We start from the raw sequence: 25,788 nt of genomic DNA, 5'->3' as shown, positions 1-25,788 counted from the left end.
TTCATCCGTCAGGAGAGCTGCGGCGCTGACAATGCCAGCACAGCCCCGAGCCCCTCGCAGCCCCAATAAAAATCCACAATGTAGAGCCAGAACAAAGGATTGAAATCGTGCAAGAGTGAGGGAAAGTGCTGGAGCGGGTCCAGAGAAGAGCAACGAGACTGGTAAAGGGACTTGGACACAAGCCCTATGGGGAGAGGCTGAAGGAGCTGGGCTTGTTTAGTCTGGAGAAGAGGAGGCTTAGAGGTGAACTCATCACTCTCTAGAACTACCTGAAGGGCAGTTCTAGCCAGGTGGGGATTGGTCTCTTCTCCCAGGCATCAGCAATAGGACAAGGGGGCATGGGCTTAAATTCTGCCAGGGGAAATTTAGGCTGGAGATTAGAAAGCAATTCTTTGCAGAGAGAGTGGTCAGGCATTGGAATGGCTGCCCAGGGAGGTGCTGGACTCACCGGCCCTGGAGGTTTTTAAACTGAGATTGGACATGGCACTTAGTGCCATGATCTAGTAAACGGACTGGAGTTGGACCAAGGGTTGGACTTGATGATCTCTGAGGGCTTTTCCAACCCAGTCCATTCTGTGATTCTGTGAATGCTCCAGCGTCATTTCTGAGGCTGCAAACCAGAACGAAAAGCTGGTAAAGACTTGCACCTTTTAAAGGAGTAATGAATTGTTTCCTCGTCTGGCAGGCAGTGATTTGACTTGCCACATGCCTCCTAGTAATTTCCCAGCAGGTTTTAATGTTGGAACAATGGCATTCTGTTAGATATTGATTTTAAAATAACTCTTCCACACTTATTTGTAAGTTTAAGAGGTGAATTACAGCCCTTGAACGTGCTTTAATGTAGCAGTGGTAAAGAGTTAAATAGGCACAATCTGTTTCTGCCAACGTGGCCCGGCTGGGAGACGGCAGAGCTGGGCTCAACCCTGCAGGAAAACCATCCAGCAATCTGCACACACGGAAGGGAAAGATTAATAAATTCACAGTAGATGTGGTGGAATTGGGCAGGAAAAAGTATCTCCGCATGGAGTGGAATGGTGGCTGGCGTTAAACACAAATTATACCCGTTTTCCACGGACACCACCTGGAGTTATGGGACGTCTCGTATTGTTTTCCTAATATTAAAGAGGGATGGGGCTTCCATTTCTTATTTGAGGTGCTCAATCCGTGCAGGTAAGGATGTGATGAGCAGATATAAAACCGATCTGACTGTATGGGCTGTAATCAGCTGAGAGATGTAATTAGTTTTTGCTAATTTGTTGCAAAGCCTTTAACTTCACTTCCCCTTTCCCTTCTTTCTGACCCACAGTGGCTACTCTGTCCCGTATTTTCAGCTGATCTCTGTAAACTAATTACTTTTACTGGGTCAGTGCTGTTATGAAATTATCGTTTTATGAGACTAAAAATAGCTCGGATCCAGTCAGCATGCCCTTCATCTCCAGTGAAAATACAATGTTATCTTTAATCTGTATTTCTCAGGCACTTGCTGTGATTCAGGATAGAAAGAAATGGCAAAAAATAAAGGAAGAGGAGCCTAAAAAGAATTTGTGAATCAGTTGCTATAGGTGCATCTCTGCCAAGGCTTCCATTGGTAAATTTAGCAGTCACGTTACAATTGCAGCCAGTACCGTTACTTGGCCTTATTCAAAATAATTCACTTCTCGCACGAGTTCACCCTAAAGAAAAGGTATTTTGTCTCGCACATTAAAAAATGGTATGTTTGCACTTACGTGCAACCGTTACAAAGATCCAAAGCCACAAAAAGTGTCTAAGGACAGGTTTTTTTGATTTATTTTTTTTAAGAGAGAGAAAAATCCAGTGAGTTCCGCTTGCTCTGAGAATGAATAAAGGTATTTTAATACTTCTGGGGTTCTGGTGAATACAAATAGCTCAGAAATGAGATACTTGCCTGAGATAGCAAAGGGAAAAGTTTCCATCTGTAGTTTCTGATACAAAGACATGTCACACACAATATCTGTAAATCCATTAGGGGAAGAAAATTGATACACGTTTTGTATAAGATGAAGCTGGAGTCAAGAGAATGAAAGCACAAGAAAATGGCTTCTTTGTGGAGCTCCATCAGTTCATTGTTTGCTTGGACTTTCTGTATATTAAATTCAAGTGATCCTTGGCCTATGGATATAGGAATTGTTGAGTGAGAGTGATGAAATTCTAGTGCCTCGCTTTACAAAGGAAATCGTCCCACATGTCTTCGCTTTCTCCAACAAGGATGTTAAATACGCAAAGTAGCATTTCTATTAAAGAAACTTTTTACTGTTCAATGGCAGTTACTGAAGTACTGACACGCACAATATGATTCCTGGGCCAAACAACAACCTTGCTGGAGAACCCAGGAATGGCAGCGCTCCAGAGATGATTTACTATTTCCCTTACTTTGCAAACTCCCCTTATTTTGCAGGGAGGAGGGTAGATGAAGGTTCCCATCAGCCGGAGGGGTTTCAATACTTTGCGCTGGAGAAATAATTGCAGAGGGATGTCTGTTCACACGGCAGCTGGCAGCAAGAAACGTGGTCAATATTCAATAAGTTCACGCTAGTCCACCTGTCAACAGTTCGGCAACAAGTCTTTCACATGCTATTTCACTACTTGAATTTCAGCCCTTGCTCGTCCACAACTGAATAGCAATAAAAAAGGAAGCCCAAGAAAGAAGCAGCATTAGGAGTGATGTTTCTTTCCAAGCGATTGATCAGTGTCAGTTCGCTCTCTCCGACCCACATTTTGCAGAACCATGGGCTAAAGACAAACCAAACCAGCCGCCGAATCCCTGTTCTCCAAGCACTCAGCTAATAAAAACTGTAAGATATTTCAGATCTTCCTCCAGATCAGGCTGTTGACATAACCAGGCCAGCACATTTGTTTTATTGACTTCCTAGAGCTAACCCGCTTCTTTAACTGCATTACAGAGATAGGACCGTGTTGTCCAAGTGCACTGATGTGTATCTTTCGAACTCATTGACCAGCGCAGCCGAATCAGAAAGAGGGAGAGTGATCTCGAAACCATTATGTTCGTGCAAATTGTAAGGGAGATGGTCGGACAGAAGATAGATTCTCCTCAGACCACTCCGAGGGTGCTGAGCCATGGGAGCTCAGCCCTTGTTAGATAATAGAAAATCACCCGACACCTCCCTGAGCTCAAACCAGAACAAAATCCATCAAGAGATGGATTAGATGGATTAGAGAGCAGCGTAGGGGAAAGGGACCTGGGGGTCCTGGGGACAGCAGGGTGACCATGAGCCAGCACTGGGCCCTTGTGGCCAGGAAGCCAATGGTACCTGGGGTGGGTTAGAAGGGGGTGGTCAGTAGGTCAGAGAGGTTCTCCTGCCCCTCTGCTCTGCCCTGAGGAGACCACACCTGGAATATTGTGTCCAGTTGTGGCCCCTCAGTTCCAGCAGGACAGGGAACTGCTGGAGAGAGTCCAGCGCAGCCACCAAAATGCTGAAGGGAGTGGAGCATCTCCCGTGTGAGGAAAGGCTGAGGGAGCTGGGGCTCTGGAGCTGGACAAGAGGAGACTGAGGGGGGACTCATTCCTGGGGATCAATGTGGAAAGGGGGAGTGTCAGGAGGATGGAGCCAGGCTCTTCTGGTGACAACCAGTGACAGGACAAGGGGCAATGGGTGCAAACTGGAACACAGGAGGTTCCACTTAAATTTGAGAAGAAACTTTTTCCTGGTGAGGGTGGCAGAGCCTGGCCCAGGCTGCCCAGGGGGGTTGTGGAGTCTCCTTCTGTGCAGACATTCCAACCCGCCTGGACACCTTCCTGTGTAACCTCATCTGGGTGTTCCTGCTCCATGGGGGGATTGCACTGGATGAGCTTTCCAGGTCCCTTCCAACCCCTGACACTCTGGGATTCTGTGATTCTGTGAAGAGCCTCTGGTCCTTGGTCCATGGTACCACTGTTTTTTGACACAAACGGCCCAAAGTTCTCAGGATGGTGCAGGGCGATATGGCAATGACTTTTTCACAACTGTGGGTTGCTGCCTGTGCTGCAGGTCGCAGACGCTGCCTGAGAGTCTGAAACGCACTGCTGTTGTCAGGAAAAATGAAAACAGCTATAAAAAGCTTAGAAAAACATGCGCTCTGGGCAAAAACCATGCGGGGTTTGGTGCTGAGGTCTTGTAGCGCAGCCGTGGTTGGGATGCGTGCCCATGGGCAGGGAAACGTGAGGCTGCTCCATCCGCACCAAATGCTGTTTAAAAGTAAATAAAACCAACATGCTGGTAACAAAACTGATTAAATCAACTGTCTTTACAGACATGTAAAACTGGTGGCTATTGCACATCAAGTCAACTAAAAACCAAGGCAAGGACATGCCTTGGTTTAGCTGGCAAAGCTAAAACTGACTGTATAGGTGGTTTAGACAAGGGCGAGAGAGAAGATGGGAAGCTGGTGGCCTCCTGAGAAAAGTGTTTCTGCATGAATTGGATAGCTGATTTTTGTATTAATTTTGAATAGTTGTTCAGTAATTCAGATTGATTTAAGATGCACCCAAGAATAATTCTTTCATTATAAAACCTCCTGAGCAAAGTTTAAATGGTGCTAGATTAAAACCAGCCTCTGTTAAAGCAGGGCTGATGAGCACAGCAGAGGGATCAGAGATGCAGGGTCGATATCATTTAATTCCTTTGCTTGGTTTCCCATTCCTAAAAAACTGTTGTACCTTGGGTTGTTAACTACCTCAGAGCTCACAAGTCACTCTGGATTGCTCAAAACTGATTTGCATGGTAACCCCACCAAAAGCAGCGCTTGTTCTATTTTATGCCATGTTTCACTTTCAAGAAGAAACGTATTTTTACTGCTTTCCATTTACGGGTCAATCTGGAAATTCAGTTGTATCCTAAAGACACTTTGGAGTCTGGAATAACAGCATCTGACATACGGTACAGTAGGAGAGCAAATGTTGTCCTGACACTGGCCTTGTTTGCTTGTTGGGAGTAAACTTTGCCTTTTATATAAAGGAATATATTTTTAAAATATCTTAATAACATGGGAGAAGTTATCCTGCATGTTCCAAATCACTTTTATAAAGCACTCTGTCCCAATCAATGGTGAAGTTCCAGTGTCTGGGAAGTGTTCGCTTATCTGGACTTAAATGTTTCAGTGTTCAAAGCAGAAAGTACATAAATATGTGTATGGATTTGAGTTAAAAAACATCGTGCTTTGTAATCTCTGGGTTTAAATGCTGGCTGAATTTTTCAAGGCAAATGGCAGAAACTATTTCAGGTATTTGTAGAAGCTCTGGGCGTTGCTGAAATGCAAGCAGCGAACTGGCAACCACTAACTAGGCAGAGTCCGACGTATTAAGAAGCACGTTAGAGACTTTGGCTGCATTTTTGGCAACGTCCGTGCGATAGGAATTGCCAGGACTCTCATTAGTAACAAAATCCTTCCAAACACACTGAAATTATTTCTGAATAGAGGCGTATTATGAAATATTGTAAAAAAATGCCCATTTGTCAAAACAGAAAGGTTTTACGGGGAAGCGAAGGGGGGCAGGGGATGTTAACACCCACACGACATGGTGAGAGTCAGGAAGGTGGACATGACCTAGCACCACAAGTTTTGTTTCTAGAGTTCATGAATTCCTGTGCCATGATGCCACTAAGAGCTGTGGAACAACCCAAGGGCTCCTTGTCCCACCAGCGCTGCCCTGGGCCCCCCGTCCTGACCAGCTCCAAAAGTGCCTCCACGAGGGGCTCCGGTTGGGGCTTCTGCCTAATTCTGGCAGGAATTGGGTTTCTAAGGGTCATAGTAATGACTTCTCCTTCTAGCAGAGGTTTTGGAGAAGCCAGGGGAGGGTGTTTGGCTGTGGTGCGTGGATGTGGACGCACTCGTTACCTGCTGAGTGTGGCCGTGGGCAGTTGGTGTTGGCAGAGAGCGCAGGGACTCGCTGGGATCTGCTCTTATAGAGCCTTCTGAGTTTCTCATAAGTCTGTGATATGACACTAAACTTAGCTGATAGACTATTTGCTAGAGACACTAATTTTCATTATAGTCTTGCAACAAAAATCCCAGATCAGTAATACTAGAAGTTTAAGGCTTTGGCAGCATTTTATAGGTCCCTTTGCAGCGAGCTCTTACAAAGCCGTGTTTAAATGTCTTATTTTTAAAATTCTTGTCAACTCGTTTAACGCACTCATTCATCTCTAATGTCTGTGATTACAACAGATTGAGAACACTTTAAAGTCCTCAGGAGCACTCTGGTTTATCTATCCGTGCATTGGGAAAGGAAGGGAAAGAGAGAAAGGACAAGTGAGTGCACGGAGGGGAATAGAGACGCGGTTGCACGACAGCACATTCTGCACGTATTGCACAAAGACGGTTTGTTCCCAAGCAACACTGAACATTCCCTTGACCCCAACTTTCCTGTCACAAAGATATAACAACATACGTGTAAACGTGCAGAGGCATGTGTAAGTAGAAAGATAGGTGCGATGGGTATTAAACAGAAACCAGAACTGGATTTTCGTGATTTGCCCCTTGTTGAAAGGACATGTGAACAAGGCACCCCGGACACATGTCCCTCTGAAGCTGCTCAGATATGATGGTGAGGACAGGAGGGTGGGAACTGCCCAGTATGGACCAGTCAGAATTTGGAAAGCTGAACTACAGCTGGGGGAGTGCTGGGATCCAAAGCCCAGCTTTAATTTCTAAGCAAGCACTGATGTCTTTCCCAGGGTAACGAACTTGGCTTTTGCCATATGAACTTGCAAACTTAGCTTAGAAAGGAGGAAAAAGAGATCTTTTGGTGACTATGACAAACATGTTCTACATTTTCACTTAATGAAGAAATTCAGACTTGAGGTTGTCATATGCTCAGATTCTGCGCCTTTCTGACAGCTGAATTATGATTTTAATAATTTAAAAGTGATACTGTGAGCCTGTTCATGTATAATAGGCACAGAAAAGTGTTGGAAATCAAAAGCAGTTTAGAGGAAAATTGGTCACCACATTACAAGAATGAGAATTGTCTACATCTGAGTATTAAAATAGGTGAAGTCTCTACTGGGAAAACTCTCTGCAAAGTAGCTGTAAACTTAGTATATTGTTCTGATATGTGGAATGAAGAGATTGCATTTGATCATAACTTTGTGACTGCCTGAAACAGCAGCCTGTGCCACCTACTTTCTTTTACATAACCCCATCAGGGTGAGGATTTGGTCATTCTCCTTACAAAGGTTTTAGTTCACAGCAACAGAAGCTCAAATCTATAATCTCAGTAGAAACATCTGTAAGACAGAAATGAAATTTAAGGGAAAAAAAGTGCCCCCAGGCTACATTCCCCCTGCTTTGATATCATTATCTTTGTACCCGTCCATGGGAGCATTTGAAATTCTACTGCAACTGCTACAGCATACTTGTATTATGTCTTAAACTCACAACTAAACACAGACAAGAAGCTTGTATCCTCCTCCATGAAGTAAAAACCAGATCATGTCCTGGCGATCACTGAGTGTTTTCAGTGTAGTGACCCACAATATCCATTTGAATTCAGCAAACCTGGCACGTCAAGTGAAGAAACCATGACCGACACCGCGAAGAGACAACATTTCCATCAGCGACTTTGTGTAAAATCTATGGCTCGAGTGAATGTCTGAGCAAAACATGGGCTCTCGTTGCCAGCAAGCGCAGAATGGGACCTGCTACTCCACAGCCTCGCTCCTCCCGCACTCCTCTGCCGTTCTGCCAAGCATTTGTCAAGTGGGTGTAAGTGCTTTTGCTGTTTTATACAACTTCACATAAGCTTAAATTGCAGAAGGTATAAGGCAAAGAACAATCAAGCCCTTCACAGTTCCAGCCCCTTTTCGAACATGCACCCAGGAAAATGCTTAGGAGTAAATGAAGTCAAGCTCCTTGTACATGCTTGCCTGCTGCTCAGTAAAACAAAAAGTAATACTCACCCCAGTGTTGTCATGGTTACAATAGTGTACCAAAAGGAAGCAGGAATACTGGTGAATTTGCTTGCCGAGGACCCTTTCTCTGCATAAAACATCACAGTTGCAAAGATGATGATTGCCATAGTGAGGGAAAAGAGGAGAAAGCCAAGCTCGGAGGCACAGCTCTTCAAAGTGTAACCCAAGATTCTTAAACCTTGGGAATGGCGAGAGAACTTGAAAATCCTGAAAACCCTAAAAACCCTTAGTGTCACAAAGGCTCCACTGACATCCTCGTTGTTGGTCATCACCAAGCCGATGTAGTACGGCATGATGGCCACCACGTCAATGATGCTCATCACGCTTCGGATGAATCTGTAGCGACTTGGGGCCGCAAAGAGTCTCAACAGATACTCAACAGTGAAAATCATCACGCAAGCCGTGTCCAAGCAAAAGAAAGCCACAGCGTATCTTTCCCCACATGGAAGCTCCTTGTTTCCAGGCACCGTGCCGCAAGGGACAGTTTCCACAACATTAGTGATCACAGAGACAGCGATAAAGAAACCAGTGACGTAGTAAAAGACTAAGGCTAAGGTGCTGGTGTGGGGGTTCTCGAAGGCTCGCCACATGGTCTGCCGGAAGCTCAGGGATGGCATGGACCCTTCTTGGTTGTTTTCTGAGTCATTGTCATCCATCAGCCGCTCCGCATTCTCCCGCTTTCTGTCTTTGTACTCTTCGTAGCAGCAGTCCCCAATGATCTCAGGGAGGATCCCGTAGAAGGCGAGCTCTTCGTCATAGGCAGAGATGCACTCGTACCTGGGATAGTGCAACTTGCCAGTTCTATAAAAATTTAAGATGCACCTAAAGACCTCAGGGTCCCGGTCAAAGAAGTACTCCTTAGTGTCTTCGTTGAAGAAGAACTCCTTCTCGGTGCTGCCCAGGAGAGTGTCTGGGTATCTCTCCAGTGTAGTCCTCCAGGTCTGGAAGCGCCTGCCACTCACGTTGAGAATGATCAGCTCATCCTGCCTCTTGTTCTTCTCCGTTGGAGCCAGTGGCATGGGACAGTTGGCCACTGGCATCCATCCTATGGCGGCTGCCCTGGCAAAGGGCAACCATGCTGCTACTCCTGCTGCCATGATGACCCAAGGCCTTGTTACTGGAGAAGACAGTTAGGTTGCTCCTCAGACCTGTCGGAAGTCAGATCAGTTCCATCTAAAATACAGAGCAGAAAAAGAAACCCACAACACACAGTCAAACCAGGGTGTCTTTCCCCATCGTGTTAAAGAGTCAGATATCAGCACATACACAGGAATTCAAAATGACCGACTTGCCCTCACCTCCCGTTTGAAGGATGATGGTAAACAAGGCACGTGATAATCAGCTCAGCGGGGTTATGGCATTATTATAGATCGAAATTTTGAATAGCAAATGATTCCTCATTAAAAGCATTTTAAAAGTAGCATAAACACATTAATTTATATTTGCTTCCTTGCAAACAAGACTAATCCATAATTCCCCAGGTGTAAGCCTCGTGTGCTCATCAGTTTAACTACAGCTGTCAAGAAAGAGCTGGGAACACCAGTGAAATCAGCTTGCTGTTCACCCACTGAATTTGATGCCGTGGAAAGCCACGACTGGACCGAGCTGGGCTTTAAAAGGTTCACTGTGTGCTGAATCTTGCACTAAGAACATTTTCAGTCAAAAGAAACCAAATCTTCTGTGTTTTTTAGCGTGAATCCCTAATCCTGGGTGTAAAAACTGGTGGATTAAGCTACCAGCAGAGTAGCAAGAACATCATAATGAGGGAAACCTTCAAAGCTGGACAGTTTTCTTCCAGCAGGAAGACATCTTGAGCCTTTCTGGCTACCAGAGGCAGAAACCCTTCAGCTGAAGAACTAAAGGACTATTGGGTTGAAATAACTTCACTGCGCTCTTGAGTTTTAGATGCAAAACATCCCAAGTTGTACAAATCCTCAGCCACTGGAATCCAACATTCTCTTGGAGTAATTATTGTGATTCTGATCTAATAATCAATTTTCTCTTTGGTCAGAGTTCTTACAATATTTAACTTTTGTTTTAACTTGTATTTACTTTCGCTTCCTTAATGTTTTTCTAACTGTACCATAAAATTATCTGGTGAAAGGTGCCATTATCATATAAGATGCATTAGGGGCCCTATCAAAAGTTGATTTATCAATGGAAATTCCATCGATTCCACTGAGTCAGGCCCTCAAAACTTAATTATATCCTCTATATGGTATCCTTCTAGGCAGTTTTACTCTGAAGTTTTTTAATACATGAAAGCTGCCATTTCAGCCAGTAAGGCTGCAGCGTTATTGATTTCAACAGGCCATCAAAATACTGAATAAAAAATGATGGAATCAATCTGTGGTGAAAATGCCTAAACTGCTCACAGAAATGCTCTTCCTCTTCAGGGCACATTAACGCTCATCACCTTAATGTGGAGTATCTTTCTATCCAATGTTACTATCTAAAGGACCTTACTGCTGCTGGAAGACGTTTTGTAATTACAAAACGTATAATAATCCATAGTGATGCTTCTCCCAGGGAGACACTTTGCTTATATACATGGCACCGGAGCCACCATCCCACAATATTTTCCCAGAAAGGATTGTTCAATATTACTATGCACTATTTTGTCTCTCTCCCTAAAGAGGGAATTGATGGAGTTAATCGTGCCAGACTGACAGCCCTGGAGAGCAGGGAAGAGGCAGAACAGAGTGTGGCAAACCCCGAAACCTTGCAAATATGCCGGTCTTTAGCTGCAAGTGCATCTCCAGGGTCACAGCAGAGCTGCCCGTTTCCTACACTTTTCACATCTATGAAACACCACGTTAAGAACAGGACTGCAAAACAGGCAGTAAAATGAGAAGCATTCCTTTCCCCAGTCGCCAAATGGATACAAGGCAAATAATGCATCCTGTTCCTGGTCTCCCTGCTGGTAAACTGTCTTCTCTGCTCTTTAATTTCAATTAGTGACACCACCACAGTGGTTCTACCAGGACAGATTGGCGATGCATGGTGACCTGACCAGCGACAAGACGCTGGATCCTCATCTCCCCTCATTTCTCGGGGGAACCTTGTTAGAAATCTCTTCTGTACTCGTCTAACTTTGGTTGTAAATTCCAGGTTACCTACATTAGCTGCTGAGGCTCTATAAATACTTCCCATATAATTGTTCTAATAATGCGCTGGTAACTTATAAGTGGCTTACACATTTTTAAATCAATTTTTTAAGGATAAAATGGGTCCTCCCATGCTGGCAGAATATGTGGAGAAGTTATAAATATCTCAGGTCTGAAATGGAGAGGAGATTAAAACAAAAGAGAAGGGTATTCTGTGGAAGTTTAGCTCCCATTTCTCTGCGACCAAGAGATCCAGCTGGTTAAGAAAACTTAGTCCAAACAGCTTAATTTTCAAAGTTGCATATATCTGTCCCGTTTGATCCTCAAAATACGCAAAACGAGTCTTTTCCAGCTCTAAATTGTCTGAAGGACTGAGAGGGAGAAGAGAAATGAAATCTGGAATCGCAGAGGTTTTGCTTTTCGTTGGCCATGAGTCCTTGGAACTGCACCCTCCCCAAAGTATGAGGCGGAAAATTGAAAGAGAGATAGGACTGGATTTGTAATGTGGAGCTGCACAAATTAGGCTGAGCTAAAAAAAATGAATTAACTAATGTATTATCTACAGAAAGTGGAAAGAATCCTCCTTTTCTGCATGCCTGGGTTTGGGAACTGCTAACCAGTCTTTTTAGGCTGGAAAGCCTGTACAGTCTGTACAGCCTGTACATACTGTACAGTCAACAGAGTCTCTTCAGCTCATGTAGCAGAGACACACTTCAATTCTAACACATATAGCTATACACATATTTCTAATTTTAATTACCATAATTTCTGCCTGTAATTTGAAAGGAGCTAGTTAACAAAAGATTGGTACCCTGCTGATGACATTCAGAATACCAGGTACGCGAAATCAAATAATTTGCCTGATGTAAAAAAAAGTCAGCATCTGTAGAGAAAAGAATCTGTTTCCTTTAGATAATTATGAGGACAGTGAAATGGTTGGAAGCAAATTTGATAGAGAAGCCTGAATCCCGTGTCCCCCCCCAGGGCTCCCGACCCCATCCCTGCAGCCGCATCCTGGGCATCAGGTTTCATCCCAGTTTCAAACAAAAACCTGACAGGTCAGCAAAGCTCTGGAGGAAAACTTCAGAGAACACAGTTATTTCTGTTCACCTAAAGGGTCAAGAAACGATGGATTCTTACCGCATTGGCTCCCACTGGCAATGCCGTACTTAGTAAATGCCTCTTTGTAGTCTCATGGAAGCAGAAACAAACCAAAAATCTCAGTGTTTCCCTTTCTAGAAGCAGACAGGGATGATTTAAAATATGACCGATAAACACACTGTGAGTTTCTTCATGAGACACTGCTAATGGGAGTGAAGAGCCTTGAGATCCTTCGTTCTCTCCTTTCCTGTCCTTGTTGGGTCAGGCTGAGACAGCAAAGATGTATTTGCTTTAAAGCACAATATGTCAGCCAAAGCTTCGATACCCTCTGCCAGTCCCAATCACGTCAGATAATAAAACTTTCTGCAGAGCATTCACTCCCTCGGTCCGTTGGAGAGATTTGGGAGCAAAAGCAACAGGCTTAGGATAAATGCATGCAAACTTCTCCCCTCCCTCCCAGGGAGCCCCATCTTGCCGGCTCGCAGGGATGCCTTACCTGGCAAGGAAAGAGATGCTCGGTGCCCAAAAGTAGGGCTAAATCTGGGGAATTGGAAGGAAGGGGGAGCAGTCACTCCTCAGGATAAAAGGTGAACTGTGCTGCCTGCCTCTTGACTCCCTCTCTAAACGCAGTCAGAAGCAATCAGTAAATGTGATCATCATTGTGAAAGTATATATAGAGAGATGACTAAACAGCTTCTCCCTCGTTACCGCTCAGACCGAGTCTGTCTCTGCCTCTCTTGCCTGAGCTTGCTTCGTTTTGCCCCCTCCCCTTCCAGCGCCGCTCGCAGCTTTGCTCTGGCTGCCTGACCCAGCTGGAAGCGGCACCCGGGTCCCGGTGAGTCCGCTCGTGTGGATGCAGTGGGAGATGGACCCGGGAGGCAGGTGGCAAAGCGAGACTGAAGCAGGGCGGTGTGAGCTAACACAGACACCGGCAAATGGAGTCATTAAATGCACACCAGAGCTATCCCTGCATGCTGATGTGCCAGCGGTGGCAAGGGAGGGGATGGATAAAGGGGGCAAAGTGTGGGATGAAGTTCCCTCGTCCCTCCCGGAGCTCCTGCTGTGTCCCTGGCTCTCGGGCAGACAGAGACCGTGAACAGAGGTCCCTTCTCCTGGATGAGAAAATGAGCTATTCTTCCAGCATCACAAACCTACAACCAGCACCTTAGCCAGGGCAGGGGGCTACATTCAGGAACAAAAAGAAATAATTCAGATTTAAACTGATCTTTCCCTCTCTCCTTCTCCCCTCTTCCCAGCACCTGTCCCCTTTCCCTCTTGTCCTGCTGTTCTTGCTTGCCCTACTCCTTGGCAGCTCTTACCAGTCCTGTCTCCACACCACCTCAGCATCCTTCTTTCATCCACGGTCAGAAGTTGGACTCCACATGCTCAGAGCCCCGGCATCCTTCCTCATTTATCTGTTTGCCCATGAATCTCCATTAAATAGATAACTAGAAGCCCAAATCAGGGCAAAACAGTCATGCCCTGCTCTGCTGGGCAGCTCCCGGCAATGACTGATGCGCCGCAGCGATAGTTAGTGACTTCCATAAAGTAAGACAGATACATACATGAAATCCAGGAGCTCGGCTGCCTCTCCATCGCCTCGCGTCCTTCCACAGCTCGGTATTACACTTTATCGCCGGGAGTTCAGGGGGATGGAACGGGCTGTGCGGCCACCCGATGGGAGCAGGGAGGGAAGGCGAGAGGGGAGGGAAGGCAAGCGGGAGCGAGTGCGGGGCGGGGGCGAGGACGAGGCGGGGGTGGGAGCGAACCGGCGGTGGGAGCGAACCGGGGCTCCCCGCTCCCTCCCGGCGGCCGCGCCTCCTCCCCGCCCGCGGGTAACCCCCCTACCCGGCGCCGGTGCTCCCCCTTCCCCCCCCCCCCAGTCTCCGACCCAGGGCCCCCACCTCACCTCCGCAACCGGCCCCTCCGGCGCTCCGGCCGCCAGCCCCGCGGCTCCGCTGCCATGCGGCTGCCGGGAGCGCGGAGCGGCGCGGGGGCGGGCGCGGGGCGGCGCGGAGTGCGCGGGCGCGGCGGCGAGCGGTGATCAGCACCACGGGCGCGGACAGCTCCGGGTTGGGGGGCGGCGGGCAGAGCAGGGGGGTCCGCGCTGAGCCCGGGGGAAGACCGCGGGGAAAACGGGGTGACCGGGGGGTCCCGCCGCCTCCCGCCCCGCTCCGACCCGCCGGCAGGTGTCACCCGGAGCGAGCGGGACCCGCTATCGGGGGTGGGGGGGCAAGGAGGGGGCTGCGGGGATTTGCGTTGGTGAAGCACAGCGAAGGCTGGATCGCTGCTGGGGGGGCTCTGGTGTGTCTGTGCTGCTGGGAAACTGGGGAAGCGGAGACTTGGGAAAAGCGTCGCTGCCCAGGGTGCGTCCTCGGGGTGTTTTTGTGTGCCTGTGTTGCCGCACACCTGGAGCTCTTCAACCAAGGCCTTATTAAAAAAATATACAACAAAACCCACAACAAACCCCCCCAAAACACAACAACAATAACAGCAAAACCCCAAACAAACAAACACCAAACAAACAAACACCAAAACCAACCAAAAAAACCCCACAAAGCAAACAAAATAAAATGAAATCGTCAAACATTTTGACACTCAGAGCATCTGGTTTGGAAAATCTAGACTGGAAACTCAGATACTAGAATCCAGTGCCTCAACACTATCTGAACACTGATAACTGAATGCGATTATTAAAAAGATCCTGATTTCTGAATGTCAGGTCCTGGGTGATCCTGGCTCAGAACAGTTTCCCCCAACAATATTTGTGAGCTGCATTACAGTGTCTGCAGGCTGGTTGATGAGGTTATGCACACACAGTGTGTGACGGCCTTTAGAATACGGGTACTAACAGCTGAATAGTTGTGCGCAGAGTGAATCCTAAAACTTCCATGAGAAACTTTCAGCGGCTGCAGGAATTTAAGCAAATCGAAGCATCCGGAGTCTGTCTTTATTAGATGTCTTCAGAAGTGCTTTCCTCTTTAAGATACTCCCTATATCCCCGCTTGCTCTTTTCCTCTTGCAGATGCTCAAAGGAAGCAAAACCAGAAGTGTCATTTGGCTTTTACTGGTATAAGAGATTTTTTCCTGTGATTTACAATGTCATCACTTCATAGAACTCCCCGACTCTTCTCGGGTGAGCTCTGGCCTCGCTCTCTGCTGGAGCTGGCCTGGCTGGGATTCTGAACAGCTTTTCCCCCATGACTCGGCCCCCTTTTAACTTCCCATCTCTATTAAAAAGCTAATTTGGGAACTCTTTTTCAATGCTCTCAATTTGGTATTTTTAAATAGAGTATGAAAGTCAAAACCAAGCTGGCTGCAGACACTCTGATGGGAAAATATTCCTCTTCTCTCTCTTTTTATTTATCTTTTTCTTTCGTTTCTCTCTTTTTCTAATTCTTGTCTTTCCTTCTTTCTCCTTACTCTTTCTGCCTGCCTCTCCCTTTTCTCTCCCTTTCTAGGCATATCTCCTTAGGTTCTACTGCACCAATTACAGCTTTTATTAAAACTTTCTATTACCAAAAAGCCGAATCTGACAGTGTTAGAACAAGCCATATATGCAGAGAAACAACTAGAATAAACTATTCATGGTTAAATATCCATATTAAATATAATTCACTTGATTTTTTTTTTTTTTGCTCTGCCATTTTCTTCTGTATTTATATCCTCTGCCTCTACAGTGGATTTTATTTATTGTGTTTCTTCTTTACACTGGGTGCTATCCTGCATTAATTCTGCGTCTAAATATCCCATTGACTTTGTGGCCATGCTGTATAAGCATTCTGTAATGACAGTTGCAGTAATAAAGCTAGCTCGGTTGCTTGAAATTACAGCTTGCCATAACATTGTAGCTTTGTAGTCTGATTATGTCCCGTAAATTGTGCCAACACTTCCCTCGCTTTGGATCCAAGCTTGCGAAAACGCCTGCGTGGATTGAAGAAAGATCATTAATATGATTACGCGAAAGAGTCAGTCTTTGTAACCTAAAAATTATATATGTTGTCTTGTGATTGAAACAGCCTGGAAAACACAGCTGCTTGAATATATCTCTGCTCCTTTCAAAAACTGTCTGAGATCTTGGCGAAGTCTCTCGAGCTTTGTGTTCCTCGTTTCCATCTGAAGAGGGAGTATAATAACATTTACTAACAAAAAGCATATTATCAGAATACATAAATATTTATAAATGGCTATATGGTTCCTGAAGGAAATCAGTTGTGTAAAAGTATAAAGAATGATCTGGTTACACGTTTGTTGGTCTGTCAACCCATCCCCCTGGCGTAGGAAACCAAACTGACATGGCATTTCTCCAGAACTTCATCCATCCATCTCTTCAACCATCCACCCTCCACGATTCCTCTGGGGCTTCTTATCCTCGTACACAAACAGACGGAACAGATAGTCCTAAAGATGAATAACTGAAGGCACAAGGCACTTTCTCGCTTGTCCTATAAAACCAATAAAAAATATCTACTGCTTTCTTGAATTGAGATGCCTTCATGCCACAGGCATGGCAAAATAAGGAGTTCAGATATCTTGCTCACTCCTATGTCTATCTCCTGTATATATTTTATCACTGGAAAATGCAGTGTGTGCTTTAGGGGCAGAAATGGTCTTCACTAGGGCTAATCTATGCTTCCTTTTATCAGCACACTTCTCGTGAAAAATTTATTTTGACACAGAAAAAACTGCCAAAAATTGGATTTGAATCAACATTTTGCAGGCTTGCTTGTAAGGAAAATTAGACTACTAAATCTGGAAAATGTCCATAATAAATGGTCTTTCATAACACAGTTCTGCTTTAGGATTTTTTTTGCAGAACCAGTATCTGCAACATTTAATAGAAATAGGTAAGAACCACAACCCCCAATTCTCTCAGCATCCCTCAGCAGTTTTTAGGGAGATCTTGTTATTTGCTTAAAAAAAGTCCAGAAGGAAAAGTGACTCATTTTCAAGCACCATTTGAAGCAGGTTCCATCCAGGGAGATGTTAAGGGTTGGGGGATTGATTTTGGATGACTGGAGGTGCTGTTAGGTCCTCTTTGGGGCAGACTGAAGAGTTTACAGGGATGCTCTTTGCATCCCTGTGCGGTTCTCAGACCCATCCGTCCGTCAGAGACGTGGGTGGATAATGGACGGTCCATATCCCTGGTTTGCTCTGCACTGTTGGTACTTGGAAACCAGGGGGGTTGGTTCGAGGCCATCTCTGACTTACAGCGCGTTCCCTTGTTTCCTCCTCTCCGTTTGGAGGTTTTCCAACCCAAAATAAAGCCTCGCAGGCAGCTGCATTCTGCTGCTTCTCTCCAAAGGGGAAGAGGAAAGAGCCGTGGATGGTGGCCAGCAGCTCCGCTAGCTAGCCAGCAGCTGCAGAATTTTCTGCTCAGCTGACCTTACTGAATCAAGAAAAGATCACACATGATAGTAGAGGGAAAAGACCCCTGAAGGACAGCGGTGACACGGAATCGGGGCTTTGATGTGTTGCCCACCATTCCCCGTCTCTCTGTGCACACCATGGCTTGTTCTTCCACCATCTCCTTTTGCACCGTTTGCGATGCCGCTCACCGCAACAGCTCATCAGGGATTGTGCTTAATTGGCCGTATTCCACCTTATCAACATCCAAACGTTTAAGTAATGAGAGTCTCGTGCTAACATTGCTGATTACAGCAGGCGGGAAGCAAAGCTGGGCTGAGCAGGGGACGTGGGGCTGTTTGGGGGCCAGTAGGGATGTGTTGGCTGCGAGAAGGCCGTGCTGCTGGATCAATTAGCAGAGAAGCAAATTAGCGTGCCTGGGTATTCAAGGTCTGCTTGCGAGACAACACTGTCGTGATGGTGTTGTGATGTTTTGCCTCCAGCCAGTTAGAAATTCTTGCAATGTGAGTCAACCAAGGGTGAAAAGCTCTGAACTGAGCAAAGCTCAAGCCAACTGCATGTGTCCTCAGACACTGGGTTAACCAGGCACCGTCAAAGCAATCATCATTATCTCCTGGAAGTTGAGAGACTTAATTAGAGAAAAACAAACAAACAAAACCCCAAACCAATCTGAAAGAAATGATCAATGTTAAATTATCAGGTTCGGAATGGTTAACAAAGCCAGAGTGATGCTGAAGGTTTTGCTGCGAGAGTCAACAATACAATAAATCGCAATTGCAGTTTTTTGGTGGCTCATAACCAGTAAATCAGATCTGTGGAACTATATATTTACTGCAAATTTAAGGAGTTGTTCTTTCATTTTTAAGAGTGCATTTTAAATCAAGTCAACAGCCATAAAGCAATATACAGCCTGCCGAGCTATTGTCTGGGGAATGAATCCTGCACTATCATGGTTCCTTTTTATTATTATTAGATATGGGGGCAGGGAGGAGAAACCTGGGAGAGAGATTGTCCTTGTTCAGCTGACCGGTTTATAGGGTCAGTAGCTGCATCAGAAGAGATGGGGTCTCCTCCATGCAAGACCAGCCTTTTGGTGACTTTGTTTTGGGCAAACTGGAGTAGAAAAAAGCTGCTCCCAGCTGTTAGTGCTTTATACAGGTATACACCAGAGCACGATAGGGATGGCCCGGAGCCTTGCTTTTCTTTATTTATTTATTTAATCTCATCTGCCTTCTATTAGCTGTTCACCATGTGAAATCATTATGTTGCAGCATCAATCAGTGTGGCCTGGGCTGGGAAGGGAGATGATAAAAGGCCAGGGCTGACAGTTTCTACCTGAATGCTCTGAGGTCACTTCTCCTGTTGTTCCCGTGTCCTGGGAAGGAGCTTTGCCACCCTCATCGCAGAGGCTGCTCCAGACAGGCAGGACCAAGACCTAATTGGATTACGGTGCCTGTTAGATATTAGATTTCCAGAGCTGCGGCTCATTTCTGGCTCCTGCTCTAAGGACCCACCAGCTGGTGGCCATGGACCTGAATCTGTGAGTTTAGTCCTGAATTTCAAATCTATGCAAAAATTTACATACTCCTCCTGCAATGCTTGGAGAACTTTAGATGCCTTTTGAACTAGGGACAGTAAATGTTAAACTATTTGTGAGTAAAAGAAAGCATAGAAGCCGTCAGGGACCTTGTGGCTCTTGTACCCTCCTGAGAAGCTGGAGCAGCCTGGGCTGGGGCAGGATGCTTGTTGTTGGGGTGGGATGCTCATCATGGGGGTGGGATGCTCGTTGTTGCAGGGGCGGGATGCTTATTGTTGGGGTAGGATGCTCATTGCTGGTGTGGCAGCCATGCAAGGATGCACAACAGAAGAAAGACCAAGAGCTCTTGGAAAGCCTTTGCTGCTGCTTTTTTCTTGTATATACTTTTTGTATTTTCTTGCTTCGGGAGGAAATTGCTGTTTTTCTGGATGAAAACCTCATCTCCTCAGTGAATTCCCTTTTCTGGAAGGAAGCCTGTGTTTGTTTTCCGTTTGGGGTTTGATGAAGCACACTTGGAAATATATGGCAACGCTGGGATGGTGGCCACAGCTCGTCTTTGGTTTGGGTGATGGGAGGAGGTGTTTGCTCCCCTGGCTCTCAGGGGTCAGTGGGGGCTTTAAGGTGCATGGATATGGACCAACCATCCCCATGTGCGGAGCTGGAGGGTGGCGCAAGTCTGGTTTTGGAGAAGGGCTGTTGGTGTGTCCTGGAGAGCAGAGCTGAGGCTGCTGTTCCCATCCTCTCCTTTTCCAAACTGTGGCTCAAGACCTCTGACCTCGTGATAAGAATTTGATTATTGGTTTATCTGAGGCTTCATTCCGAAGCCTGGTGGCTCCATGTAGCACTTTTGGCCGCAATTTGCACAAGGGTGAGTTTCTGTTTCTATGACGATGGCATCGCTGGAGAGGTGGCTCTCTCCTCCCTGATGGAACTTTTAATGAGACTGAAAAAATGTTGAAAATAAAAATGAAAGGCCCTACTTCTTGTAAGCCTTTTTTTTTTTTTTTCTTTTCCTGCTGCTTAATTATCACATTGAAGATAAAAATAGCTGAAAAATCACTGAAGAGGAGATGGAGGCTTTGCACAGCAAACCTTGTCCCCTTCAGAACTGGCCCCACTCGGTGTTCCCACTCTGCTCTGGAGGCAGAGATCCAGGACAGGGGAGAAGTGGGACGTCAGTGAGATGGGGGCTGTTAAAGTGTCGTTTGTTGGGTTGTGGCTCTGGTCTGTGCTAAAAGGATAGGAAGGGTCTAGAGGAGGAGCCACTCAACACAGAGGGCTTGTGTGGACAGGTCTCCATGGCAGCTTGCTGTGAGTGGGGTGAGCTTGGACCTCCAGATATGGATGGGTTTTTCAGGTTGTTTCCTAATGATCAGGAGGTGACAGTTCCCAAGTCATTGCTTGAGGGGAAAAATACCCCAAAAACAAACAACTGAAACAAACAGAGATGGATTCCGTCCCCAAACTGATTTATCATAGCAAAGTTCTCTATCTATAAGAGAATGCTAATAGGCAGAAATAGACTTATTTTTAATCTTTTCCAACATAAAAGAGTAATTTTACCTGCAGACAAATTCTATGACTAGAATTCAAGCTTAATCTGATTTTAAAAAAAAATTTAATTATTGAATCTAATAAGATCATTATTTCAGTCTCGCTATACATGACATAGTCTGCTAGGTGAAGGGAAGGTTTCCTGCATATATGTGTGTGTGTGTCATTAAGGGCTAACCTGGAATTCAGATCTTAATCCTCAGTACAGACCTTTGCTATAGAAAGAGGGCTTTTGCTAATGCATTAAGTAGCTGAGTGCTTGAAGTAAATTAAGTTAGTATTTTTGGATAGTCCAGTATTAAATGCAGTTCTTCATGAATGGAAAAATCTCTTATCTAAGCTTCTCAAGGAGCTCAAAAGGGTTATTTCTGCAAACATCTCATTGAGCTGGACGTTCTCTTGCCCATAGATCATGTGCACACAAGGGAGATCTTGCTTCTCCACAGGCTGGAAGAGCAGCTCATTAAAGGGGTTTTTGGAACATTCGGGCGCTTTGCCAGGACACGGCTGCTCTTTGCTTGTTTGTAAGACGCTCGGTTTCTGAAAGAACAGAAAGCAGACTTGGTCTTTATTTTTGCTTTTCTGGTTCATTTCCAAAACCATTGAGCTGAGCGTATTACTTTTCACTTTTCCTACGACCCCATCCCATAGCCCAATATTGTTCGTAGCCTACAAGAGTAGTCCCAGGGTTGGGTGTCATCTCCAGCTGAAGAACCAAGCCCAAGCGGAGCTTCCTCAGCACGAACTGCAGAGCTGGTTCCACTCACTCCACTTGTCACAGTGCTAAACCTCCTGAAGACTGCGCAGGTGTTGGAAACACGATCCCACTTGCTTTGCAGTGCAAAAACATAATGACTGTTGGGCTTTTTATGCCTACTAAGAGAACGAGTAATATCACCAAATTGGCAAGCTTTATTGGTGTTGAACACTATTTTACTTCTATTCCAGGTGGGGTTAATCAAGACACATTGACACATCTTTTTAAATACGACAGGTTTGCTCCTAGCAAAATTCAGGGTCAGACTGATGAGTAATTCTGGTTTTGTATTAGGTGAGAAGCTGGCAAATAAAAGGAAGAATTTGATTCTTTCGAAATAACTGCACGTTTCTGACCATGAAGCATCCTAGAATGAAAATTCACCCAGGAATGGGTTACACTAGCTCCTTTTTTAAAATCAGATAAGATAACATTCATCGTTGTAGCTGAATGCTTAGATAATGCATTTTCTCGCACGACGTCGTTTTTCTCTGTGCAAGGAATAATGTGCGAGAAGTACCGCAATCTAGAATGCTGCAGCAGGGCATAATGCGAGCCAGTTTAAATAGGAACATAGGAAATGTTTAAATGTTTTAGCAATAAATCAATGTAATAGCATTCAAATAGATTTGAATTCAAATGATGGCTTTGGTATTGATGAAACCTCACCATTTCATGGTACTTCTTACTTGGAGACCTCTGAGTTTGCAGACATCGCCTGGTTTCTCAGCACAGCCGGTAGAGAGAGAAGCAGCTCTGCAGAAATGCAGGCGTGGAAAAGTCCTCCTTCTATCAGTATTGAAAATGTTGAAGAACCTTTGCACATTTTGCCTATCTTGCAAAGATCTGCTGGGGGTGCTACCTTCATCTGCATGGAGGTAGCTGAGCAACAGCGGAAAACCATCCTGTGTTAGCAGTGACACAGATAACTAGGGATTTAGATGTGACTATGCCTTCATTGCTATTATAAAAACCAGCAGAAAGAAAAGCAACTCTATTTTTTTAGTATTTTGCAATCTAATATGTTATAGAAGCCAAATGAAGTGTACGCTGTTCCCCTGGCTGTGTCAGCAGCTGGGAGCAGCGCTGTGTTTGAGATCAGACCTGCGGATGGAAAGCCGAAGGAAAAGCAAGGCAAATATTCATGAAAGTGTCTGCGTTCTGCGTGACCTCTTTTCCACCTCAGCTTTGATCCAGGCTGCTGATCCGAAGAATAGATTCTGATTTCCATTTGATAAGGCTTACAATTGTTGGCAAAGGAAGGCTCAAAAATAATCCTTTTCTGAGCAGATAAATCATCTAAAGCGCTCGAACACGCGGGCAAAGGAACTGGGAAATCTGCTCGCTGAACTCCCGCGGCTGCTGGTTTTCGGGAGTCCCTGCTGCGAGGCTGATCTGGGAACGGCTGGGGGTGACCTGGGCCGTGGCCGTGGCGTGCGGGTCAATCCTGACTGTGCAGACGTGTAAATCCCCAGCCCTGCAAGGTGCTGGCTCCCCGCAGCGTGCCGGTGCCTATCGGAAGGAGTTAAGCATGTGTTTAAAATGAAGATCCCGAGGGCTCGGTGAGTCAAGGGTTTGCTAATGTGCATAAAGGTAAATGCACAGAGTGCTTTGCTGGTCTGGAGCCAGTGGGGTGATGCTGTAGGATCCCAGCCCCTGTTAAAATGCGGATTTTAGTCCCAGCTGGTAACAGAAGTCGTCACAGACCTGCTGGTGGATGCGGAGCTTTTCTGCTGCAGGGCTCTTCAGGCAACTGTCTGCAAACAGTTATTCTATACTGGCTGTGATACAACCCTTCCTTCACATATGGACGACAGCGAGGAGAAGACAATCGCAATTATTTACTAAGTAATCCAGTACAAATAGATGGTGATTTAAAATTCTTGCTGGTTCACGGGGTGAATGTGAATCCAGTGCCTTGCATACCATCAAGGGGCTTTTCTTGGCTCCAGCCTGAGGGACCTACAGGAGAATCAGGTCTGAAAACACTGTTGGGAAAAACAAGCATTTACAATTCTAAACAAGGAAATGAAATAATGAAAGCGACAGTACTTCAGGTTTTAATTAGCGCTGGAAAGATGTCAAAACGATGAAAAGCGATGTACGTATCGCTTACCTGAGCGCCTGATAAAGGCCGCTCAAGGGACTGGGCCAGGTCTCGGGTCACACTCTTTTAATTTATCTCTTTGCAGATATACACATGTGTAATGTCACAATAAATCTGGAAAGCCACTTGTGTGCAACTTGGAGGGCAGATAAATGATATAAACCGAGAAAGAACATTTCTGCTGATAATCTCTTGTGTTTTCATTGTCAACCACTGCAGTGGCAATAATAACAGAAATATAGTGCTTTCCCATCTCCCATAGCATCAGTGCCCCCAGTAAGGAGCCCATGGTAGGGACATATAGAGGCACCAAGCAGCAAATTCCCCCAAGATTTTGAAAATCAGAAACTGTATCTGAGAGCAGAGGGTGAGGTTAAGTCCCCAGCTTGTGTTTAAATCTTAAAGAGCATTTGACCCATGGACCTGTCAGTATTACTAACAGCTGCTTACTGCTGCAAAATGTATCTTTTTCTCTGCACAGAGTTAAATTCCAGGAGTTTTCAAAAGTGCTACGATAATAACAAGTATTATTAATAATAAATAATGATAGTTAGCACATCTTGACTTTTAATCATAGTCTCTATTCATGAACAAAAGTAGGGATGGATAATTCTCTGTTGACCTTCAAGCAGAGAGATAAGATGCACAGCTAAAAAAACATTGCAAACAGGACTCAGGATAATTTCACATAATCCTGACAATGCAGTGCCAGCCTTGCGAGGCAAATGATGACATTCAGTGCATGAGCTGTTGCTAAGCTTTTGAAAAACATTTATCCTCTGGCCACAAGCTACTTGGGGTCTTTGTCGTTAGCAGAGACATTTATGTCAGAAAATTGTGTTCCTTTTAAAATTTCCTGTGATAAAAGGCGCTTGTTAGATGTCCAGTGTGAGCCCTAAATTAACACTAAACCAAGTCTGTGCTGGAGGAGCTGCTGACTGCTCTGTGCTACCGATTCCATTTGCAGCAGCGCCCGTCCTCCCGTTGTGGATTATCTCTGCAGTTTGGGGCACAAAGTTCAGAGCCGAATTAATTTCCCGACAGGACACGCTATTGGCTCCAACCATTTCCCTCCCACTTCCTCAGCATCAATGTCAGGTCTGCTTAAACGCGGTAAACGAACGTAAACCCTAATGAGGCACAAATTGGCGATGGCCATCGCTGCTGGCTGGCTCCTCCTGGGAATGGCACTTGCTGACGGGTGTCAGTGAAACGTGGGCTCTGCAGCAAACCCGACTCAAAAGCCATTTCTTCTAAACATGTTTCTTTACTTATTCCTTCATTTTCAGGAATTATTTTCTTTAACAGCATGCTGGACTTGCAGCCTGCATGCTTAATTTAATGGCACTGAGTGCCATTTGAAAAGAGGAGCTTTAATTCCCTAGATTTTTGCCGAATTAAAGCATGCTTGTGTTGTTTTGCTCCACTTTGTGATTATTTTTCTTCCTTTCTTTCAAGGACAGGCTAACAGCAGTCACTCTACCCAATTACAAAAATCACACATGTTATTCCTAAACCAGAGACTGGAAGCAGTTGGCTGGATGCCATTTGCACTGGAGGCTTAAACCTTAGGCTGCAAAAACAAAGAAGTTGAGAAAAGCACTGAGAAATCAGACCAGCCTGGGCTGTGACACCGTGTGTTTGTGTGAGAGCAGGGTGTCTTCCAGGAAACTCTGAGCTTCTCTTCTCGATCGAGGCCAGAATTACCTGTGAACACTTGTTGCTTTCACTTCTGCCACCCCGCTGGTGTGGACCAAGAGTCCAATATCCTGACTGACCGCTGCGCTTGTGTGATGGTTCGAGGTCTGGATCTTGGGAGAGCTTTAGGATATGCTCACGCTGTAGGTCTTGGCTCATATTTATCCTGCCAGCTTTAGCATCGCGCTCCCGTGTCTCCGTCAGATCCCATTTGCTCTTGGCTCTCAGTGCAGCCGGCGGCGAGAGGCTCTTTGCAGTGGTGACTCACAGCAGGAGCCTGAGTCTTCGCTTTTATTCTTTGAATTATATTTTGGAGGTGCCTGTTTGTCCCCGTGGGCTGCAGGGGAGGCTTACATAAATTATGGCTGTAATAATTTTTGGAAGCGCAGGGATGGCCCCTGTGGAGTCCGGACGTGGCCATAATGAGCCACTTCAGCCAGCAGGCGGGCATGAGGGTCGGCATGGGGAAGGGGTGGAAAAGTAGAGCAATTCTGGCTTTTCATTTATTTCTGCCTTCTTAGCAGAGGTTCAGGTTTCTTGTTGCTGAAGGAAGGTGCCCACAGCTCGCCCAGCCCTCGGTGGCAGCTGCGGTTGGGGTGACTGAGTATGGGTGCTCAGTGCGATGTGAGGGG

At 45.7% G+C, this 25,788-nt stretch overlaps 1 protein-coding gene across 7 annotated transcripts in view; it reads right to left on the bottom strand.

Annotated features, from left to right (window-relative positions):
• KCND3 (potassium voltage-gated channel subfamily D member 3) overlaps positions 1-14,204 on the bottom strand; it is a 119,472-nt gene extending 105,268 nt beyond the window's left edge. For 3 of the 7 annotated variants that reach the window (XM_021283518.2, XM_005515635.3, XM_005515636.3), the window contains exons 1-2: positions 13,702-13,901; positions 7,917-9,101 (exon numbers count right to left, since the gene is read on the bottom strand). In XM_021283518.2, coding sequence (XP_021139193.1) covers positions 7,917-9,025 — 1,109 coding nt within the window. In that variant the 5' untranslated portion in view covers positions 9,026-9,101; positions 13,702-13,901. Of the gene's footprint in view, positions 1-7,916; positions 9,102-12,632; positions 12,911-13,701; positions 13,902-14,045 lie in introns of those variants that run through there. The other 4 variants (XM_065038388.1, XM_065038389.1, XM_065038391.1 and 1 more) reach the window with 3 other exon arrangements.
• Between the last annotated feature and the right edge of the window lie 11,584 nt (positions 14,205-25,788).

Source organism: Columba livia, chromosome 22, assembly GCF_036013475.1.
Source record: "Columba livia isolate bColLiv1 breed racing homer chromosome 22, bColLiv1.pat.W.v2, whole genome shotgun sequence".
Lineage (NCBI taxonomy): Eukaryota > Metazoa > Chordata > Aves > Columbiformes > Columbidae > Columba > Columba livia.
This window is presented reverse-complemented; position numbering and strand designations above follow the sequence as displayed.